Genomic DNA, 19489 nt, shown 5'->3' on the forward strand with positions numbered 1-19489 from the left:
AAGACGGAACGCTGCAGTGCCCCAGGGGAATCTGAGCAAATGCTAACTAAACTGACAGGAACTGAGATTGGGGGTAGCAAGCATGATTAAATATCTATAAGAAAAAAAACAATTATTAACACTTTATATAAGGCAGACATCTAAGAGGCTTAGACGCTACCTACTGGAAACCAAAAGAAAAATACCTCATTTGCAATGGGTTAGAGACCATTACAAAATAAATCTAAGGAAAAAAAAAGAAGAAGAAGAAAAAGCAGAACACACTTCTGTTAATGCCCAGGCAGAGAAATAGTCCATTAAACACCATGAAAAAACAAGTTGACAAGGCAGCTCAGAAAGAAAGAGAAAAATCTACAGAAAATAAGCTTACAGACATAGAAATATGCGGCTTAAATGACAGAGATTCAGGATGGTACTTCTGAAAAAACTCAGTGAGATCTGAAACGAACCATATCAATAATTTCAGAAATTGAAAAAACAACTAGATGAGCAGAATGAGTTCTTTAGCAAGGAGATTGAAACCCTCAAAAAAGAGCTAAATAGACCTTCTAGAGATAAAGAGCACACTGCAAGAGCTGAAAAATGAAATAGCAACCTTGGGAATTAGAGTTGATCAAATGGAGGAAAGGATTAATGATACTGAAGACAGAAATCTAGAAATAAATCAGAAGGAAGAAGAGAAAAACCAAAGAATGAAAAATAATGAAAGAGAAATTCAAAAACTAGCTGATATCATCAGGAGAGGAAACATAAGAATAATGGGCATTATCGAAGGTGAGGAAAAGGAACGGGGATTATAAAGCATTTTTACACAAAGAGTTGATGAAAATTTCCCAAAGCTAAGGAAAGAACTGGAGCTCGGAATTCAAGAAGTCAATAGAACACCCAATTATCACACCGAAAAAGGCCTTCACCAAGACACATGGTATTAAAATTATCAAAAATCTATGACAAAGATAAAATTCTCAGAGGAGCCAGGGAAAAGAAAATGGTAACTGATAAAGGAAAACCCATTAAGTTATAGTAGGACTTCTTAGCACAAACCTAACAAGTCAGAAAGGAGTGGAATCAAATATTCAAACTATTAAATGAAAGGAACTACCAGCCAAGAATACTGTATCCAGCTAAGCTCTCCTTTTGAAATGAAGAAGAAATAAAGACCTTTCCAGACATACAAAAATTGAGGGCATTCTCTACTACAAAGCTTGCACTGCAGCAGGAAATTCTGAAAGAGGTCAGCTCACCTAAAACAAAATGACAAAAAAAAAAAAATGCATAATTAGGAGTAAGGTGACTAGCAGGCTGATAAAAGCAGAGGAGTGCAACCCTTACTACGAATAGGGCATTATAAGCTTAAAATAAGGATATTTGCTATAGCAAGATAGTAATGAACGTTCATCATAGATAGGGACAAATTGAGACAACAAGGACTGAAAAGGGGAGGATTCAGAGATCCAAATTCGCAAAGGGGAAAGGAGATAAGGCACATTCATAAGAAAAAGGACAATTGTATATATACAGCTATCTTTTTCATATTCGTAATGGTAACCACAAGACAAAGATTTAGAACCGTAGTATGTAATATAAAACAAGAAGAACCAGAGGGAAAACCCACAAAAGCCAACCAAAATAAACAAAACAGAAACACAAGGACAAAGAAGCAATGGAAACACCCAGCTACCAGAAATCAAAAGATAAAATGGCTATAAGAAGACCTCATATTTTAATAATCACCCTCAATGTAAATGGACTGAACTCAACAATAAAAAGGCACAGAGTTGCAGATTGGATCAAAAAACAAAACCCAATGATATGCTGCCTCCAGGAGACACATCTCAGCTCCAAAGACAAATATAGACTCAAAGTAAAAGAGTGGAAATGATATTTCAAGCAAATGGCATTCAGAGAAAAGCAGAAATAGCAGTGCTAATATCAGATGAAACAGACTTCAAAATCAAAAAGGTAAAGAAAGATACTGAGGGACACTTCATAATGATAAAGGAATCATGCACCAAGAAAACATAACACTTATTAATATCTATGCTCCTAATCAGGGAGTCCAGAAATATGTAAAGCAATTACTAACAGAACTAAAAGGAGAAACAGATCAACACACAATCGTAGCAGGGAACCTAAATACTCCACTGACGGATATGGAGAGACCATCTGAACAGAAATCAATATACAAATAACATCTTTAAATGACACATGAGTGCAACTGTACATAATTGACATTTATAGAGCCTTGCATTCCAAAACAGCTGCTTATACATTCTTCTCTAGTGAACATGGATCATTCTCAAGGATTGACCACATTCTGGGACACAGACATAGCCTCAAGAAATATAAGAGAGTCAAAACCATACCAACCATATTCTCTGATCATAATGCCTTGAAACTAGAGATCAACTGTAAAAAGAAAGTGAAAATAACCACAAATAAATGAAGATTAAACAACATACTACTGAAAAATAACTGGGTCAGAGAAGAAATAAAAAAGGAGATCAAGAGATACATAGAAACGAATGATAATGATAGTACAACATATCGAAACTTCTGGGACATGACAAAAACAGTCATAAGAGGAAAGTTCATATCATTACAGGCCTACATTCAAAAATAAGAACAAGCCCAAATAAACAACCTAACTGTTCATCTTAGAAAACTAGAAAAGAAAGAACAAATGAAGCCTAAAGACAGCAGAAGGAAAGAAATCATCAAAATTAGAGCAGAAATAAATGAAATTGAAAACAAAAAAAATAAGATAGAAACAATCATCAAAAATCTACCGGAAAGTAAAAGTCCAGGACCAGATGGCTTCACCAGTGAATTCTACCAAACATTTAAAGATTTAATACCTATTCTCCTCAAACTCTTCCAAAAAATCAAAGAGGAGGCAATACTTCCCAACTCATTTTATGAGGCCAATATTACCTTGATACCAAAACCTGGTAAAGATAACATTAAAAAAAAAAAAACAAAAAACTACAAACCAATACTCTCATAAACAGATGCAAAATTCCAAATAAGATACTAGGGAACTGAATACAGCAACATATTAAAAAGATTATACACCACGATCAAGCGGGCTTCATCCCAGGGGCATAGGGATGGTTCAACATACACAAATTGATTAATGTGATATGCCATATAAACAAATTAAAAAAGAAGAATTATATGATCATATCAATAGATGCAGAAAAAGCCTTCGACAAGATACAGCACTCATTTACAATCAAAACACTTAACAGAGTCAGTATAGAAGGAAAGTACCTTAACATAATAAAGGCCATATATGACAAGCCCTCAGCCAACATCATACTTAATGGTGAAAAACTAAAAACCTTCCCTCTAAGATCAGGAACAAGGCAAGGCTGTCCACTATTACCACTCTTATTCAATATATCACTGGAAGTCCTAGCAAGTGCAATCAGGCAAGAGAAAGATATAAAAGGCATCCAAATAGGAAATGAAGAAGTCAAACTGTCACTATTTGCAGATGACATGATTCTCTATACAGAAAACCCTAAAGACTCTACAAAAATACTACTAGAAACAATAAGCAAATATAGTAAATTCACTGGATACCAATCGACTTTAAAAAATCCATAGCATTCTTATAAGCTAATAACGAATTGTCAGAAAAAGAAGTGGAAAATACAATTCCTTTTGCAATTGCAACAAAAGGAATAAAATACCTAGCAATAAATCTAACGAAACATGTGAAGGACCTATATAATGAAAACTACAAGATCCTATTAAAAGAAATAGAAGAAGAAACAAAGAAATGGAAAGATATTCTGTGTTCTTGGATTGGAAGAATCAACATAGTTAAAATGACCTTATTACCTAAAGCATTATAGATTTAATGCAATCTCCATAAAAAACTCATTGGCATTTTTTAAAGAAATAGAACAAAAAATCATCAGATTTGTATGGAAGCACAAAAGACCCCGAATTGCCAAAGCCATTCTGAAAAAAAAGAATGAGGCTAGAGGTATTACTCTGCCTGACTTCAAATTATACTACAAAGCGACAGTAATCAAAATGGCATGGTATTGGCAGCAAAACAGACACACGGACAAGTGAAACAGAATCAAGAGTCCAGAAGTAAACCCATATTTATATGGGCAAATAATTTTCAACAAAAATACCCACAATATACAGTGGAGAAAGGAAAGCCTCTTCAATAAGTGGTGCTGGGAAAACTGGAAAGCCACCTGCAAAAGAATGAAACTAGACTGTTGTCTATCACCACACACCAAAATTAAATCAAAATGGATTAAGGACCTGAACATAAGACCTGAAACAATAAAATGCATAGAAGAAAACATAGGAATGAAACTCAGGGAACTTGGACTTAAAGAAGATTTTATGAATTTGACCTCAAAGGCAAGGGAAATAAGAGCAAATTAAATGAATGGAACTACATCACACTAAAAAGCTTCTGCTCAGCAAAAGAAATCGTCAACAAGGTAAAGAGACAACCATCAGAATGGGAAAATACAATTGCAAGCAACACCTCCGATAAGGGCCTAATATTCAAAATATACAAAGAACTCATACGACTTAATAACAACAACAACAAAACAAACAATCCAAGCAAAAAATGGGCAGAGGACCTGAACAGACACTTCTCCCTAGAGGAAATACAAATGGCCAAGAAATATATGAAAAAATGCTCAACATCGCTAGCTATTAGGGAAATGCAAATCAAAACCACAATGAGATACCATCTCACACCTGTTAGAATGGCTATAATCAACAGTTGAAGTAATAACACATGTTGGAGAGGATGTGGAGAAATAGGAACCCTCACACACTGCTGGTGGGACTGTAAATTGGTACAGCCACTATGGAAAGCTGTAGGGAGGTTCCTCAAAAAACTAAGAATTGACCTACCATATGATCCAGCAATCACTCTACTGGGTATTTACCCCAAAGGCTTGAAAAGTCATATTTGAAAAGATATTTGCACACCGATGTTCATAGCAGCATTATTCACAGTGGCCAGGACATGGAAGCGACCGAAGTGCCCTACGATAGATGATTGGATAAAGAAGCTATGATACATGTATACAATGGAATATTACTCAGCCATAAGAAGAGATGAAATACTGCCATTTGCAACAACATGGATGGACCTTGAAAGAATCATACTAAGCGAAATAAGTCAGACAGAAAAGGCTGAAAATCACATGATATCACATATGTGAAATATAAACCTAAAAGCAACAAATGAATAAGATAAACAAACAGAGACTCATGACATGGACAATGGACTAGTGGTTATCAGAAGGGAGGGGGGAGGAAAGTGGAGGAAAATAAAAAAATAAAATGTTAAAAAACATATGTATATATAGTATGAAAAAAATAAATAAACTGGCATTTTAAAAATTTAAAAATATAAAAAGCCAAATGAGAAATAAAAAATAAAATAAAAAGCCAAATGAAAAATAAAAATGAATGAATGAATAAATAAATAAATAAATAAATAAATAAATCACATCACTGTGGTATACTAGGGCACTGCATTTCAACAACAGATGACAGAGGGAGCAGAGTTGATGGCTTTATTGAACTCAGGCTTTGAAGTCAATCAGGCCATGGTCCAAATTCGTACTAAATGTGTGATGTAGAAAAGTTACTGAGCCTGATATTCATGTTCTCATCTATAAAATGGAAATATTAATCGTACACATGGATTTGGGGAAGATTAACTGAGGTTATACAAGCCCACAAAGCATATTAGTGTAGTGCTTATGACATAGCAATCCCTTAATAAATGTAGTTATTATCATTATTATTTTATACTAGTAGCAAGTCTTACATGTGTTAGGAGCAGACAACAAAAATAACAGACTGACCAGCTCCAAGGGTTGCCAGTATGCAGCATGAATCTGCAATACTTCCTCAGTGTTCATAAAAGCAGGCAGGATAGAGCAAACAAGTTCAAGGTCAAGAGACACTTGCTTATACAAGCAGTGCTGGCAGCCAGATGCCACTGTAAAAGCTTAGATTTAACCTAAACTGGCCTAAGAGATTACAAACTGGCTTCCCGGCCCTATGTCTGTGGTAGGAGGTCTCCTGGAAGCAGGAGACAGGCTGTGATTTTTCCTTCATGCCTCAGAGTCTCCTTCATTTTAAATAGGCAGAGAAACTCTCGGGTAACAGTATGACTGTACATCAGCTGGGATAAAGTGACCAGCCAAGACTGGGGAGTGGGGAGCCCAGGGGTCACTGATTCATCTGAACATGGTGTTTCAGGAGCTGCAGTGTGCTCATCAAACACATGCTTACAAGCACCTGTCAAAACCATGACCCACTCTTCTGGACTGGGTGGTAACTTAGAGTAATGGTGACAATTTCCTTAGCTTACTAGCATGGTGGATCAGTAGGGGTGGAAAAACCCCAACATTTCAGTTACTGGAGCTGAGAAGCATGATTCCTTTACCCTCCCTATTTTAAAACAGGCACCTCCTCTAAGAAAGAATATGACTTCTCCTTTTAGTGGCAGAAATGGAACAAAAGCCCAGTTCCTAAACTAGTGAGGGACATTTGGGAAAGCAAAATCATATCTGAGATTTCATTCCCTAATCTATAATCCATAGATCCTAATATCAGCCCTGCCAACCTCATAAGTCAGTTATGAAAACATAACAATACTAACTTACAGTTCAAGGATACTTTATAGCTTTCTAAAGGTGTTCTCATGCTATCTTCACTGGTCCCCAAAGGATGACAATAACATCTATACTCTCATATTAATTCCCCTTGTCAATTTTCTCTTAGCACAGTGCCAGCCAAAACACACAAAACAATGCCAACATTCTAGTTCAAAACAGGAAACCTAGCAGTCTGTCAATAAAGGAGAATCAGCAGACCCAGGATGCGATTTAATTCTGCTGAGATAAAGGCAGCACTTCTTAAAAGGACTATTGTTCTTGGAGTACTCTGCTCTCTCCTGTAGGATCAATAGTATGGTTGGGAGATAAAGTCAAAAGGTAGTCAAGTAAGGAAGAAGGCTTTCCATTGAATAGTCTCAGACTCCAGGACCAAATAGTCTCAGGCTCCAGTGGGTCAAAGCCTTGTAGTAGATCTTGAAGCCTCAGCCAATCATCTTTAAGACAGCTACCATCTACACCCACCAGCAACTCTTCCCCTCCCTTTTCATCCCTCCTTCTTTCAACAAATATAAACTGAGTACCTAATAAGTGATAGACACTGGTAAAATCATTGAGGAAAAACAAAACAAAACAAAACACAATCTTCTTTATGGGTTTTAGAGTTTAATTGTGAAGACAAATTAAGTCATCATATAACTATACCTAGTATTACAGTGAAGGTAGGTGCTCAATGAGCAATAGGCCATCTTGGCAACCAAGATCAAGACAAGACTCCTGTCAGAAAGCTGCAACTGCCTGTGTACCCAGCACAGCATTGGTACGCACCCCAGTAAGGGTGCCAAACGGGGGTTAAGCACGTGCTGGGATTCTCCAGCTGCAACAGAAGCCACACCGCCAATCAGTAAGGGGACAAAAACAGGAGGAGGGTGTAATTATCTACCAATCACCAACACTCTAGGCAGGCAAAAACACGCTGCCTTCCAGCTGTTTGTATATCATTAGAAAAGAAATTAAGATATCATTAGGAAGAAATTAAATAACGTTTGTGTTGTCGTGACAACAAAGATGCAGGCTGCCAAATCCTGCTTGAGCAGAGATTGCCCACACCCAGCCCCTTTCTAGAGATCAACTCGATAGAGATTAAGGGGGAGACATTGCCTTACCGGTTGTCTTCCCCTTGTAGAATATCTTCATGTCCATCAGCCCTGTGAGCTGGCTTGCCAGAATTGCCATCTGAGACCCACTGTATTTGGAAGCTCGGAATATGCTAAGCTGTGACCAGTCATCCCAGTAGATTTCATTCTGAAAGGAAAACCTTTGCTCTTTAGTCCAACTCTTCAGTCCTTTATTCGGGACCCTCAGTAAAAAATAGAGCTCCATCTTGTAGTGGACACCTAGCAAGCACTGGCTAAATGATGGGCCAAATCAAGATTATACTTAAATCCATGACTCAGTGATTTTATCAAACCTACCAAGTATCTACACTAAAGGAACTGCCCAAAAGAAACTATATGATAAGCATTCAAGTTTGACCACAAGCCCAACCCTTCAGTCAGAAATTTGCTTCCCAATGTTGGGAAGAATCTTTTGTTCCCTAGAGCAGGGGTTCCAAATCTCCGGGCCATGGTCTGTTAGGAACCAGGCCACACAATAGGAGGTGAGTGGCAGTCGAGCGAGTGAAGCTTCATCTGTTTTTGCAGCCTCTCCCCAGTGGTGGCATCACTGCCTCAGCTCCACCACAGCTCATCAGGCATTAGATTCTAATAGGAGCACTGGTCCCTGGTGCCAAAATGGTTGGGGTCTGTAGAGTCAAAACAGAAGTGACAGGCAACGCAGGTAGTGCATTACAGAAAAAAGTGAGCAAACTTCACAAGAGACAGAGCCACGGAGTCAAAACAATACCACCGACACTGAAAGGCAAGCTGGGAATTTTGTGTGAAGTAACTTCAACCTTTAACCTTTTGAAATGTGACCAGTGAGCATCCTGGAACCCTGGCACCTCTGTCTGGCATCCCTTCTTTGGGTTGAAAGAAACTATGTCAAATTCAGAAATGAGTTGGTTTTCTGGAAGTTAGACAAGCATCTCTGCAAAAACCCAGAGATAGTAGGTTCTTCACTTCAGTTGCTCTTCACTTACTCTAACAGACCCTATACTGGGAACAAATGAGTCCCTACCTTAAAGACAGCAATGGCGTAGGGATGTGGGAGGTTGTCCAGGATAATCGAGCGCCGCTGGCCGCTAAAAGTGATACGCTCAATGCAGTCCAGGTAGGCATCTGTCCAGTAGACCCACTGGTCATCCACGGAGATGCCATTGGGCCATTTCACATCCTCGGACACAAGGCGATGGACAGCAGAACCATCCATATTGCTACGATAAATACCAGGCTTCAGGTCTCCCCAGTCAGTCCAGAACATCACCCTGGTCAAAACCAGAAAGAACACACAGTGTGTCAGGACTAGGAAATGGGAGCTCAAATGCTACTCCAAGGAGGTGAGAAGCCCCTCCAGAAAACCCAGGCTGGTTATTTCAGCATTATTATTACAGTATGTAATTGTAATACTTAAACCACTTAAACCACTTAATTCCTTGGCCCAAAAATTCCTTTACTGGAATTAATCTACTGATACAATCAAGTTATGCAAAGACAAGGTATAAATATGGTCATCACAGCAAAGAGTGTTCATACTAGGAAAAATATATATATGTATATACTTTTAAATAACATTTATATATGTATACACACACATGTTAACCTATAGAAAAAGTGATATGTTATGGTACATACAAAAGACTATTAGGAAGCCTAAAATATATATGTGCTCACATGAAACTATCTTCAACACATTAAATTTTTCAGTAAGTGCAGAATAGTAAATATCCTATTATTCTATTTGACACAAATGTGTACATATGTTTGTCTCTGAGTGTTTTAAGGATACATGCTTGTACATGGATTAAAAAAAATTCTGAATGAGACATAAGAAACTATGAACCCCTAGGAAGTGTAAAGAATTAAGAGTGAGAAAAGAGGAAACAAATATTGTTCATTTCATATACTTCTGTTCCCTTTTAATATTTTTAATCAAGTACATATATTAATTTCAGGGTTTTCTTTTAAAACATAGATCTAATCCTCAATCATAAATGCTACAAGGAAGGATAGAAAGGCTACTCCAGAATTTCCCTTTTAGTTATGTTTCTTTAAGTTAATAAAGTAATAAAAAGCACCTCTGCACTCTCCAAATGCATACAAATTGCTATTAAGGAAACCTATACATGCTGGAGTGCAGAGAATAGATGAAATGGATTAAATGTCTATACCACGTGTGAAATTCAAGATAAAGAATCCTCACAATATCTAACCAGGCCCTATTATGAGTACATAGAGATTTTTATTATTACCTTTTGTTAGAGAAACCCCCGCCAGATGTGAGACATCTGGATGCCTAAAGAGATTCTGATGTTTGCTAATGAAAAGTTACCTGACCAAGACTATGGTTTCAAAACTCTGTTAATAGATTATTTCAATCAGAATAATGAGAAACAGAGTTTTTGTTCAGCAGTTTCCATTTCCGTGAGAATCTGTTTGCTACAGCATTTGACACACACTGACTTCCACCGGGGCCGCACTTACCCCTCCTGCGGCATGAGGACCAGAGCTCTGGGCCGATCAAGCACAGAGGAATTGACGATGGTGAGTCGGAAGTCACCATCAGGATGAGCTACCTGATTAAAAAAAAAAAAAAAAAAAGAGAGGAAGCAAAAAGGCCAACATGGATCTGAGCTCCTTAAAAGGCCCACATTGCCAAGTCTTCTGCTCAGCAGCTCCTGTCTATGGACATGTCTGTCTATGGCCACCTCCTCTACAGACTGATCTGGAAAATCTGCCCCTAACTCCAGTCAAAATGAGTTGTTCCCTCCTCTGACTCATGTGACAATTCTCACAGGGACTGACTGAGGAGCAAGCACCGCCTGTGCCCCTATTCCCAGAACATGGTGATGATCTGCACAAAGTACTCAAATGTGTTTACTTATTTTACCTGCCTACGTTACCCCATGCCCCAATCAACAATGGCTCAACACTCTCCACAGAACAAATTCTCAATGTCAGAGCCTTGCAATTAAGAGTCTCCATTTCAGCTCCCATGATTTCAGCAACACTGGTCTTCTCACGGTTCTCTAAGCCTGACATACTCCTGTCTATTCTTGCCATATCCCCTCTTGGCACTGTCCTCTACTCTCTAATCAAATCCTATCTTTCTTTCAAAACTCATCTCCAGGCCTTCGTTCTCTGCTAACTCTTCTGGTCAATGGGCATCTCTAGCTCTCATCATTGACTCACCTGAAACCATTGTGCACAAGCAGTGTTTGAGTTGTACACTGGTCTCCCATCAAGCCTATGAGAGTGTGAATACTTAAGCTTTGCCTGCATCCTTCTAATAACCAGCAGAGACAGGCCACACACAATTAAAGAAAGGGAAGAAGTACTAATAACAATACCAACAATACAGTACTAAGTATGTGCCAGGTACTGTGCATCTTTTCATTCCTTTCTCTCAGCTACCCTATGAGGCGAACACTCTAATGATCCTCCTCTCCTCAGTCAGGGCTCAACTCAGATGTCACATCCTCAAGGTGCCTCCTCTACCCACCTTTTCTAATGCTGTCCCACTGCCCAATCACATGATCACACGCCCTTTGATGTTTTTTGCAGCACTTACCACCAACAGAACTGATCGACTTATTTTTTCATTATTTTGCTTCTCCACTAAAATCTACTCTGTATCAGAACCTGTATACCTTGTCTACTGCTGTATCATCACAACCTAAAGCCACACCTGGCACATGTCTTGTACTCAAAAAGCACTTGTTAAATGACTCAGTGAATGGATGAATGAATCTTCACCTTATAGATATAGAAATTGAAACTTGAGTCACTTACCTACCAGAATAAAGACTGAACCCAGGCCTATCTTTCAAGTTTGTGGCTTTCTGGGTCTCCCAGTTTCTACTGTGTTTTCTACTTTACCCGCAGGCCATACTTCCACAGAGAATCAATATAAAGAGGTGCTGAGGCAGTGCCCCAGGGCCTCAGCAGTAACTTTCAGGAGTTGGGTGTACCTATATTCCTGGAAACAATGATTTTGGTGGTTTAGAGGCCATTTCTTACCCTCATGTTGTCTTGGCAGCTAAACTGCAGATAGATGAAGTGAAGAAAATAGGAATACTTACTTTACAGGGTTATTGTGAGAAGTAAATCAAATATTTCCTACAAAGTAGTTCCAATAGGGCTTGGCACATACTAAGTGCTCATCATCATCATTAATAATAATGGTAATGATGATTGTGATATTATTATTACTCTAATAGACTATAATAATATTAGAATATTGATGTTATAGCATTTTAACAATGACAATGAATTATTATTATCATTGTTACTACTGTTTCTTCTAGCCAAAATATAAACTTTCAGGTATCTTAATGAAATCTGTTTGATGAATTCTGGTTCTCCTATAGGACTTTCACAGCAGTGAGTAATAATGAGACTATCCTGCTTTTCTTCCTTCTCCAGAGGTTCAGCTGGTCCACTCTCTGGAATTCTCTGAAAAATTCCAGAGTAATGTGACACACTAATTCCTACGTCTGTGTCAAATCTGGCTTAAAGCCCAGTTGCTCCCCCTACCCACTTAACTAAGGACAGCAGGGGAACACACATACCTCAATCTTTTTAAAGCCAGCATCCACCCAGTAAAGTAACTGGCTGAGAGGTTCAAAGGCCAAGGCTTCTACTGTTTCCAGGCCAGAACTGATGATCACCTCTTGCCCTGTACTCCCATTCAAACAGAGGCGCTGAAGACAGAAAAAAGAAGAAATGTTGTAAAATGCTCAAATGACCTCCTGCCAAATCAGTCCCATGGATGGTAACCCTTTATTCAACTGACTTGACTGGCAACGGATGAGATGCTTTGGGTTTTTTTTTTTTTTTTTTTAACATTAGTAAACTTTCTAGATGAATGAAGCCAGTTTTTAATAAAAGCATTTCTAAAATGTATCATGGCTTCCTGTTTGAAGCAGAATAACTAAACAGAACTTAATCATCTGTATTACTCTGCATTATCATGATGAACACTGGCCAATGAACCGTGCTGTATCACAATAACAAGGCAGAGATAACTGAGATACATGAGTCTGTTTTCCTTTTAAAATAAATGAAACCAGATTGGTATTATTTTTAAACTCTTATGTCTGCTTTTTACAGTCTCCCTCCCTTGAGAGGCTCTTAGCCATCAGAAGCTATTGTTGGGACAGCTACACTCAGCAGTCACCACTGTCTCCTATCCCCACCCCCTCAAATACCCAAGCACTGTAAAATCTCTGTTGGGTTGGAAGTCCGGATAAAACTTATTGGAATTGCTTTTCTAAAAGGATTAAAGATCAAATAGCTCTCCTTTAAAGTGCATGGGTTTAAATGTACGGCTATCTATCTGGACTGTGAGGGGATCTTTACAGCTCACTTCCTGGTTCTTGACTGTGCGCAGAATAGCTGAAGTGGATCATTACATAAACTATGGGTAAGTCAAGTGTGACTATATTATAGCTTAGGAAGAAGGACGCTGCGGGGCAGGTGGTATGATTGGGAGTGACTAATAATCCCATATTCCTAGTCTTAAAATCTTCCCAGAGGGAAAAGTGAGACCTCACTTATAAGTAAGACCACAGATTTGGGAGTGTCTTTGTCCGTCCTACAAGGAAAGAAAATAACTAAAGTAGAAAACTGAAACGTTTTATCAGTCAGCCCTGAGATGATTTTTGGCTTAAAATTTCTTATACTTGCTTTCTTGGGTCATTGCAAGTCACAGCGCTCAGGACCAGACCAAGGGCTGACTCACCTGGATGATATCCAAGGCCAGGTCAGACCAATACAAGCAGTTGTGCTCATAGTCAAAGTCTAGGGCCACTGCTGCCCGCAACCCAATGAGAGGCAACTGCTCAGTGGCTCCTGAGGCTAGGTCATAGCGGTGGATGGACTTCCGCATAGCATATAGGATGAATTCGTTCTCCTCTGCACAGACACACAAAACAATAGGGAGAGTGAATCTAGACGACGCTGAAGAGATCCCAGCATGTCTGACCCATTTTTTCCCTCACACACAAACCTCAGAGCCACTGGCACATGGCGTAGATCAAGTGAAAGAGCACAGGAATCCAGGCTTAGAAGGTGTGTAACAGAAAAACATTTCTGCCTTGGGCATGTTACTTAAACTCGTGTGAATCTTAAACAAGTTTCCTCATCTGCAAAGTGTATTATTTATTATTTTTTTGGTTTGTTTTTAATCTAAATTCCCCCAGTAGGCATGCTCCAACATCCAAACTTATGAGCTCAGCCTAAAAATCACTAATCACACTTGACAAAATAATGACACCAGTCAGTATGTTGTCCTCATCATGTGCCTGTATCACATGGCACATAATTTTGTGAACTAGAAGACTTGTAGCTAAATTTTCTAATCTGTAGACTTGTAGTTAAGTTTTCTAATCTGTTTGTTCACCTGTTCAATATTGTTCACAATGGCATATGCCAATTATACCAATCTATTACATTTTTAAAACAATAATACATTTGTTCTTGACTACTTACAAAATGTTTTCCAACATAATTTTCACAAAAATCCTATTCCTACATAACACTTACACAACGCACATACTATGTAACAGACACTGTTTAATCCACATTAACAACTGTATAATGGGAGAGCTACTATAACACAATTTTAGAAATGAAAAAATTGAGATCAAAGAGGTTAAGTAACTCACTCAAGGTTACACAACTACTAAGTGGCAGAGCCAAGACTCGAACCCAGCAGTCTGGATCCAAAGTTTATATTTTAAACACTATACAATGCTGTCTCTTATTATGTAAATACTAATATTGCCATTTTTAAGTTGTAGAAATAGAAGCCCAGAGTTCCTAAAGAGACTTACTTAATGACAGATAACAAGTAACTGGAAAAACTAGTGCTCTCTCTTCCATTTAGAGAACAGCTTGGAAAACACTAAGATTCTTCCAAGAGAATGGAGATGAGCAACATATGGGAACCCATGCTGAAAGCACCCAATACATTGCACATGAGACCAAATGCAAATAAATCTGAGTTCCTTTGCTGAATGTCCACATAGTTACTGCTGTTTTGGTTTTATTTTCCCTCCCTTTCTAATTCCATTTATTCACTGAGTTAACATGTACTAGACACCTGCTTTATAAAGGCTTCAATATAGATAATGCACAAAAATATAAATCTACCTACAACTTTTAATAAAGTTTACCTTCTTTTCCTTTGGTCTCACACTTCAGTTCAAAAGTATTTAAGCTACCTCATGATAATTAATCTCTCCTTTCGATTTCAAGAAAACCTTTCCACTATAATTCCCAGTTAAGGGGGCAGTCAAGATGAAACTGTCCAGCTTGTAAATGACATTGAAATCAAGGACTCTTGCCAAAGCTGCCACATAGAATCATGGAGAACACATTCACAGCAGCAAGTCTTTCACTCCCTATCTCTCTCTAATATCTATAAACCTCATTTTGTTGCTTTGGTTTTTTTCTTCTTCTGACCAACAAATGCCTTCACAGTAGAGTCTGAGTCCAGAAATACTTGCTTTAGGATTAGGTACAAAGGAACATGAAACATTTCCATGTGCAATACTTAACTTAGAAAAGGAAGAGAATTCCTTGGTCAATTCCAGCCATACATGAGCACAGCATAGAAATCTATGTTACTACAGCATTCATAAAAGAAAAAAAATACTTACTTCATTTCAATTAAAATCCTTTCAGATGCCCAGATTATCTCATCTTTGCAAAGATGTTATGGTTCCCACTGGTCTTATGAAACCATCTTTTCCTTCTTTGGTACATCCCTGCCTTTAGTTCCATTTTTTTTTAATATAATATTTAGAAGGTGGCTTATACTACAAATGAGATTTGTTTCCACTTCATTCCCTGTTCTATCCTCTCCTTTATCAAAATAGCTTTCTTATCAGTTTAAACAACTTTAAATAAACTGTTTTGTCCCTTGCTAAATTATCTTCAGAAATATTTATTATAAAAGTATGTACTACAGCCCCTTAAGAACAATCATTCAAACCCTACTAACCCAAGCCCTCATCAATAACAGCTCTTGTGAAGGGGATATTTGAATATTATCTGCTCATTTGTGAGAATATGCTGAAGTCATGTTCTTTTTAAGTCTCCACAGTGGGTATGCTAATTACTCTGGTTATGATGGAAGATTAAATTAAGGGACTAATGAGCTTAGCATGAAAAATACAGGGCAAGCTGGTGAGCAGTGAGCAAAAGAGAGAGCCACTCTGCCCTGCCTGCAGAGGATGACATGCTTCTCTCATGATTCATTTGGCATTTGTAGCTGTTCCATTAGACAACACCACTGCTGATGGAAGTCAGCCCCAATCATTTCCCTTCACCAAGAGGTATGAGCAGGATGAAGGGCTCAGAGGGAATAAGGAACCTCTACATGAATAAGAACTAGAAACAGAGTGAAGAAAACAAAAAGATGCTAAGAGATTAACTCTTTGTTAAGAGATCAAAATTTCATGTGTGTATTTCAAAATACCTCAACATGTGCCATCACCACTAAATCAACTTAAAACATACTTAGAACACACTATATCTTATAGCGTGTGCATGTACTCCAAAAAAGTTTTTCTTAATTAGTATGCATAATGATCATCTAAGATAATGGGAATGACATTTATTTGCCACTTGGCTGATGTCTAGGTGAGCATGGGCTTAGAATCTGAATTTTAGCTTTGTTACTTACCAGATGTGACCTTAAATAAGTCATTTAACCCTCTCCTTTGATCATGCTTCCTCATATTAAAAAAAAATGGAGCTAATGATATCTGTCTCACTGGGTAGTCATAAGAATTAAAATGACGACACATGGAAAAGTACATTAAAATGTATAAAATTCTGTTAAAATATTGTTTATAATTATTTTTACAAAAATTAAGATAGACCAATTAGCTACTTCTCAAAAATCCACAAGTCTCTATATTCGGCTATGACAAACAGATCAAGGTACACACAAAAGGCCTATGGGCATCCCTCATTTCCCCATGCCTAGAATACAACAGATGCCAAATAAACATTTTTCAATGAACAAAGGAGATTTCTTTCAAAAAACATTCTCCATTCCTATAATGTCATAAGTCTATAAATAAATTTAGTTTGGATCCCAAGTTTAGAGAGCTCTGTGATGCTTGTAACTTCTACTCTTTTTCTCCGCTAAGTTAGAAGAGCCACAAGGCTGAATCTGGGTGAGATCATAATTATGCTTCAATGATGGCTCAAGAAGTCAAAGGAAAGAAATCACCTCTTACCTGCCAAGGGACAGGGGACCAGTTCTCCTTCCAGTCGTGCTTCAACATCTCCTCCACTACAAGTGTCCCCAGAAATCTTCCGATAGCTGTCATCCCCCACCCCAAGAGCAAGAGGTCAGAAACACCACAGAACAGTCACAAAGGCTTTGTAACTGGGAATATATTTCCTATCCAAGGACAATGAAGTTCATCTATTCACTTCTCCATAGAATAGGAAGAAGGATGTGTAATCATTCTGAATCGGTTCTGTTTGCAATTAGATTAGGCAACCCAGACAATTTGGAGTGCTGTCCTAGGCAATAGTTTTATATATATCTCTTCAAAAAACTCCTATGAAGATATATCCTTACTAAAATTTGTGACTTAAGATACAACTAGAGTTGTAAAGAAACTTACAGACTTGCATTTTTTTTTTCTCACTGAGGGCAGAAGAATTTGCAAATGTCAATGCCCAAACTACTTGAAATTTGCTAACTTAGAAATCTAGCATTTGGAGTATGAAAGATACCTAGGTGGTCCACTATGCTCTCTCATATCAAGGGCAGATCTCCACCCCTCCACAGTGTCCCTGACATGGCAACCTTTGTGAGACGTACCCTCTTGTTCTCCTGTAAGTAGAACCCACTGGACAAGGCACAGGAGGGGAGTATGATTTCCCAAAAAACTCTGGATCGGGAACACAAACCTCTAGTGACAAATCTTCACTCATCTTGAAGCCGAAGTCACTGAAAAGGCAATCAGGGTTTGTTAAGGCCACTGGTTTACACACTTCGGGCATTTCAGTACCAACCCTTGTGACTTCTGCCATACTGCCTGCCACCTGTATTATAAGTTAATGTACCTCTTAAAGACTACTCACTTTTCTGCACTAATACATTTCCAAAAGAAACTTGATATCAGAACCATAATTACAAACCACTATCATATGACATAAACAAAAACAATATAAGTCATGCAAAAAAAAATAATATTCATTTTCTTGCTAGATCCAGTTCCCTATCCAAAGACGCTGGGCCTGCCCTCTCTTTGTTAAAAGGGATTAGCAAATGTTAAAGAATTACTAACACCTAGTGAGACTTTCTTCTTAACATGATTAGAATAATTAAAAGAAATTTAAAAGAACAGTACTTTTACTTAACAAGGTTTTGTTTTCTTTTACTAACGTTATTTAAGACCATGTCCACGTACTACTTAAAATCACCTTGGGTGCCTCATCCTGCACTTTGGGACACAGTGGTTTGATCCACGAGACCTTCTGCATTTTGGGGGCCACATCTCTGCCAAATCACCCAGCTCAAGGGGCCGAGTAGCAAGCAGGGGGCCCCGGCCTACTCTCGGCTCTGCCCTTAACCACATGACTTCCCTCGGATGCACTGAACAGCTCTAGGATGAGCTGTGCTGTATACTTCCCAAGGCCCTGCCCAAACTAGAATTTTGCAATTCAAAGGTATTTTCCACCTGAAAGGCTTCATTTACTCTTTTTGGTTCAACAAATATTTACTGAAACATCTACTATGAAAAGTATTAACAAGTATAGGGCAAAGAGGTTTGTGTTTATATTGTGTCATATCTATATTTAGCACTTTGTAGAAAATTATTCAAAAGGGTTTTATTACTGTATCAAAGAGGTCTTATTCCTTATATTAGGTAATTTTTACTGGATGGCTGCTTTAAATCTTTTGGGGGACTAAGTGGAACATTAGCTAATTGCTTATTTTCCTCCAATGGCAGAGCACCCTTCTTAGGCAGGTTTCTTCAAGCTGTAAGCAATAACATAGAAGGCAGTAAAAGCACTTTAGAAGGTTAAAACCAGCTTCCTGCCCCGCCTTCCCCCAAAAACAGAAGATTGCAAAATTTGTCACACTTAAAAGTAAATGTTATCTCATAAAACTTTTGTTTTAATTACATGCATGTATGTGTCTACATATATAAGTATGTGTAGGTACAGGGTCATACCAGAAAATGCACTGTGTACTAGGGGTTGCAAGTCAAGAATTTGAAAGCCACACTTCTTGGCAGTGTGGGGAAACATGGAGATGTAAAAGAGTCAACTATATATATATATATATACACACACACATACATACATATATACACACACACACACACACATACACTTTGAAATATATATATATTTTGAAATATATATATTTATTTATATATATATAGATGTATAGATAGATATAGATAGATAGATAGATCTATCTATCTATCTATATCTATCTATACATCTATCTCTCTCTCTCTATCTATCTATCTATCTATCTATCTATCTATCTATCTATCTATCTATATAGAGAGAGAGAGAGAGAGAGAGAGAGAGAGAGAGATACATCTATATATATATATAAAGATGTAAAAGAACCTACCCCTGAAACCAGGGAACATATGGGCCAATGGCTGAGCTTCCCAGAGAGGTTTGAAGGGACTATCAGAAGTAACCTGACTTTTGAAT

General features: G+C 37.9%; 1 protein-coding gene across 3 annotated transcripts in view; it reads right to left on the minus strand.

Annotated features, from left to right (window-relative positions):
- Window positions 1-19489, minus strand: part of SORL1 (sortilin related receptor 1) — a 153128-nt gene that overhangs the window by 58034 nt on the left and 75605 nt on the right. For 2 of the 3 annotated variants that reach the window (XM_011383581.2, XM_011383583.2), the window contains exons 15-21: window positions 17631-17759; window positions 17035-17120; window positions 13524-13696; window positions 12352-12483; window positions 10265-10356; window positions 8802-9048; window positions 7790-7928 (exon numbers count right to left, since the gene is read on the minus strand). In XM_011383581.2, coding sequence (XP_011381883.1) covers window positions 7790-7928; window positions 8802-9048; window positions 10265-10356; window positions 12352-12483; window positions 13524-13696; window positions 17035-17120; window positions 17631-17759 — 998 coding nt within the window. The remainder of the gene's footprint in view (window positions 1-7789; window positions 7929-8801; window positions 9049-10264; window positions 10357-12351; window positions 12484-13523; window positions 13697-17034; window positions 17121-17630; window positions 17760-19489) is intronic. The other variant, XM_011383582.2, reaches the window with a different exon arrangement.

This window comes from Pteropus vampyrus, unplaced genomic scaffold (genome assembly GCF_000151845.1).
Source record: "Pteropus vampyrus isolate Shadow unplaced genomic scaffold, Pvam_2.0 Scaffold528, whole genome shotgun sequence".
Classification (NCBI taxonomy): Eukaryota; Metazoa; Chordata; class Mammalia; order Chiroptera; family Pteropodidae; genus Pteropus; species Pteropus vampyrus.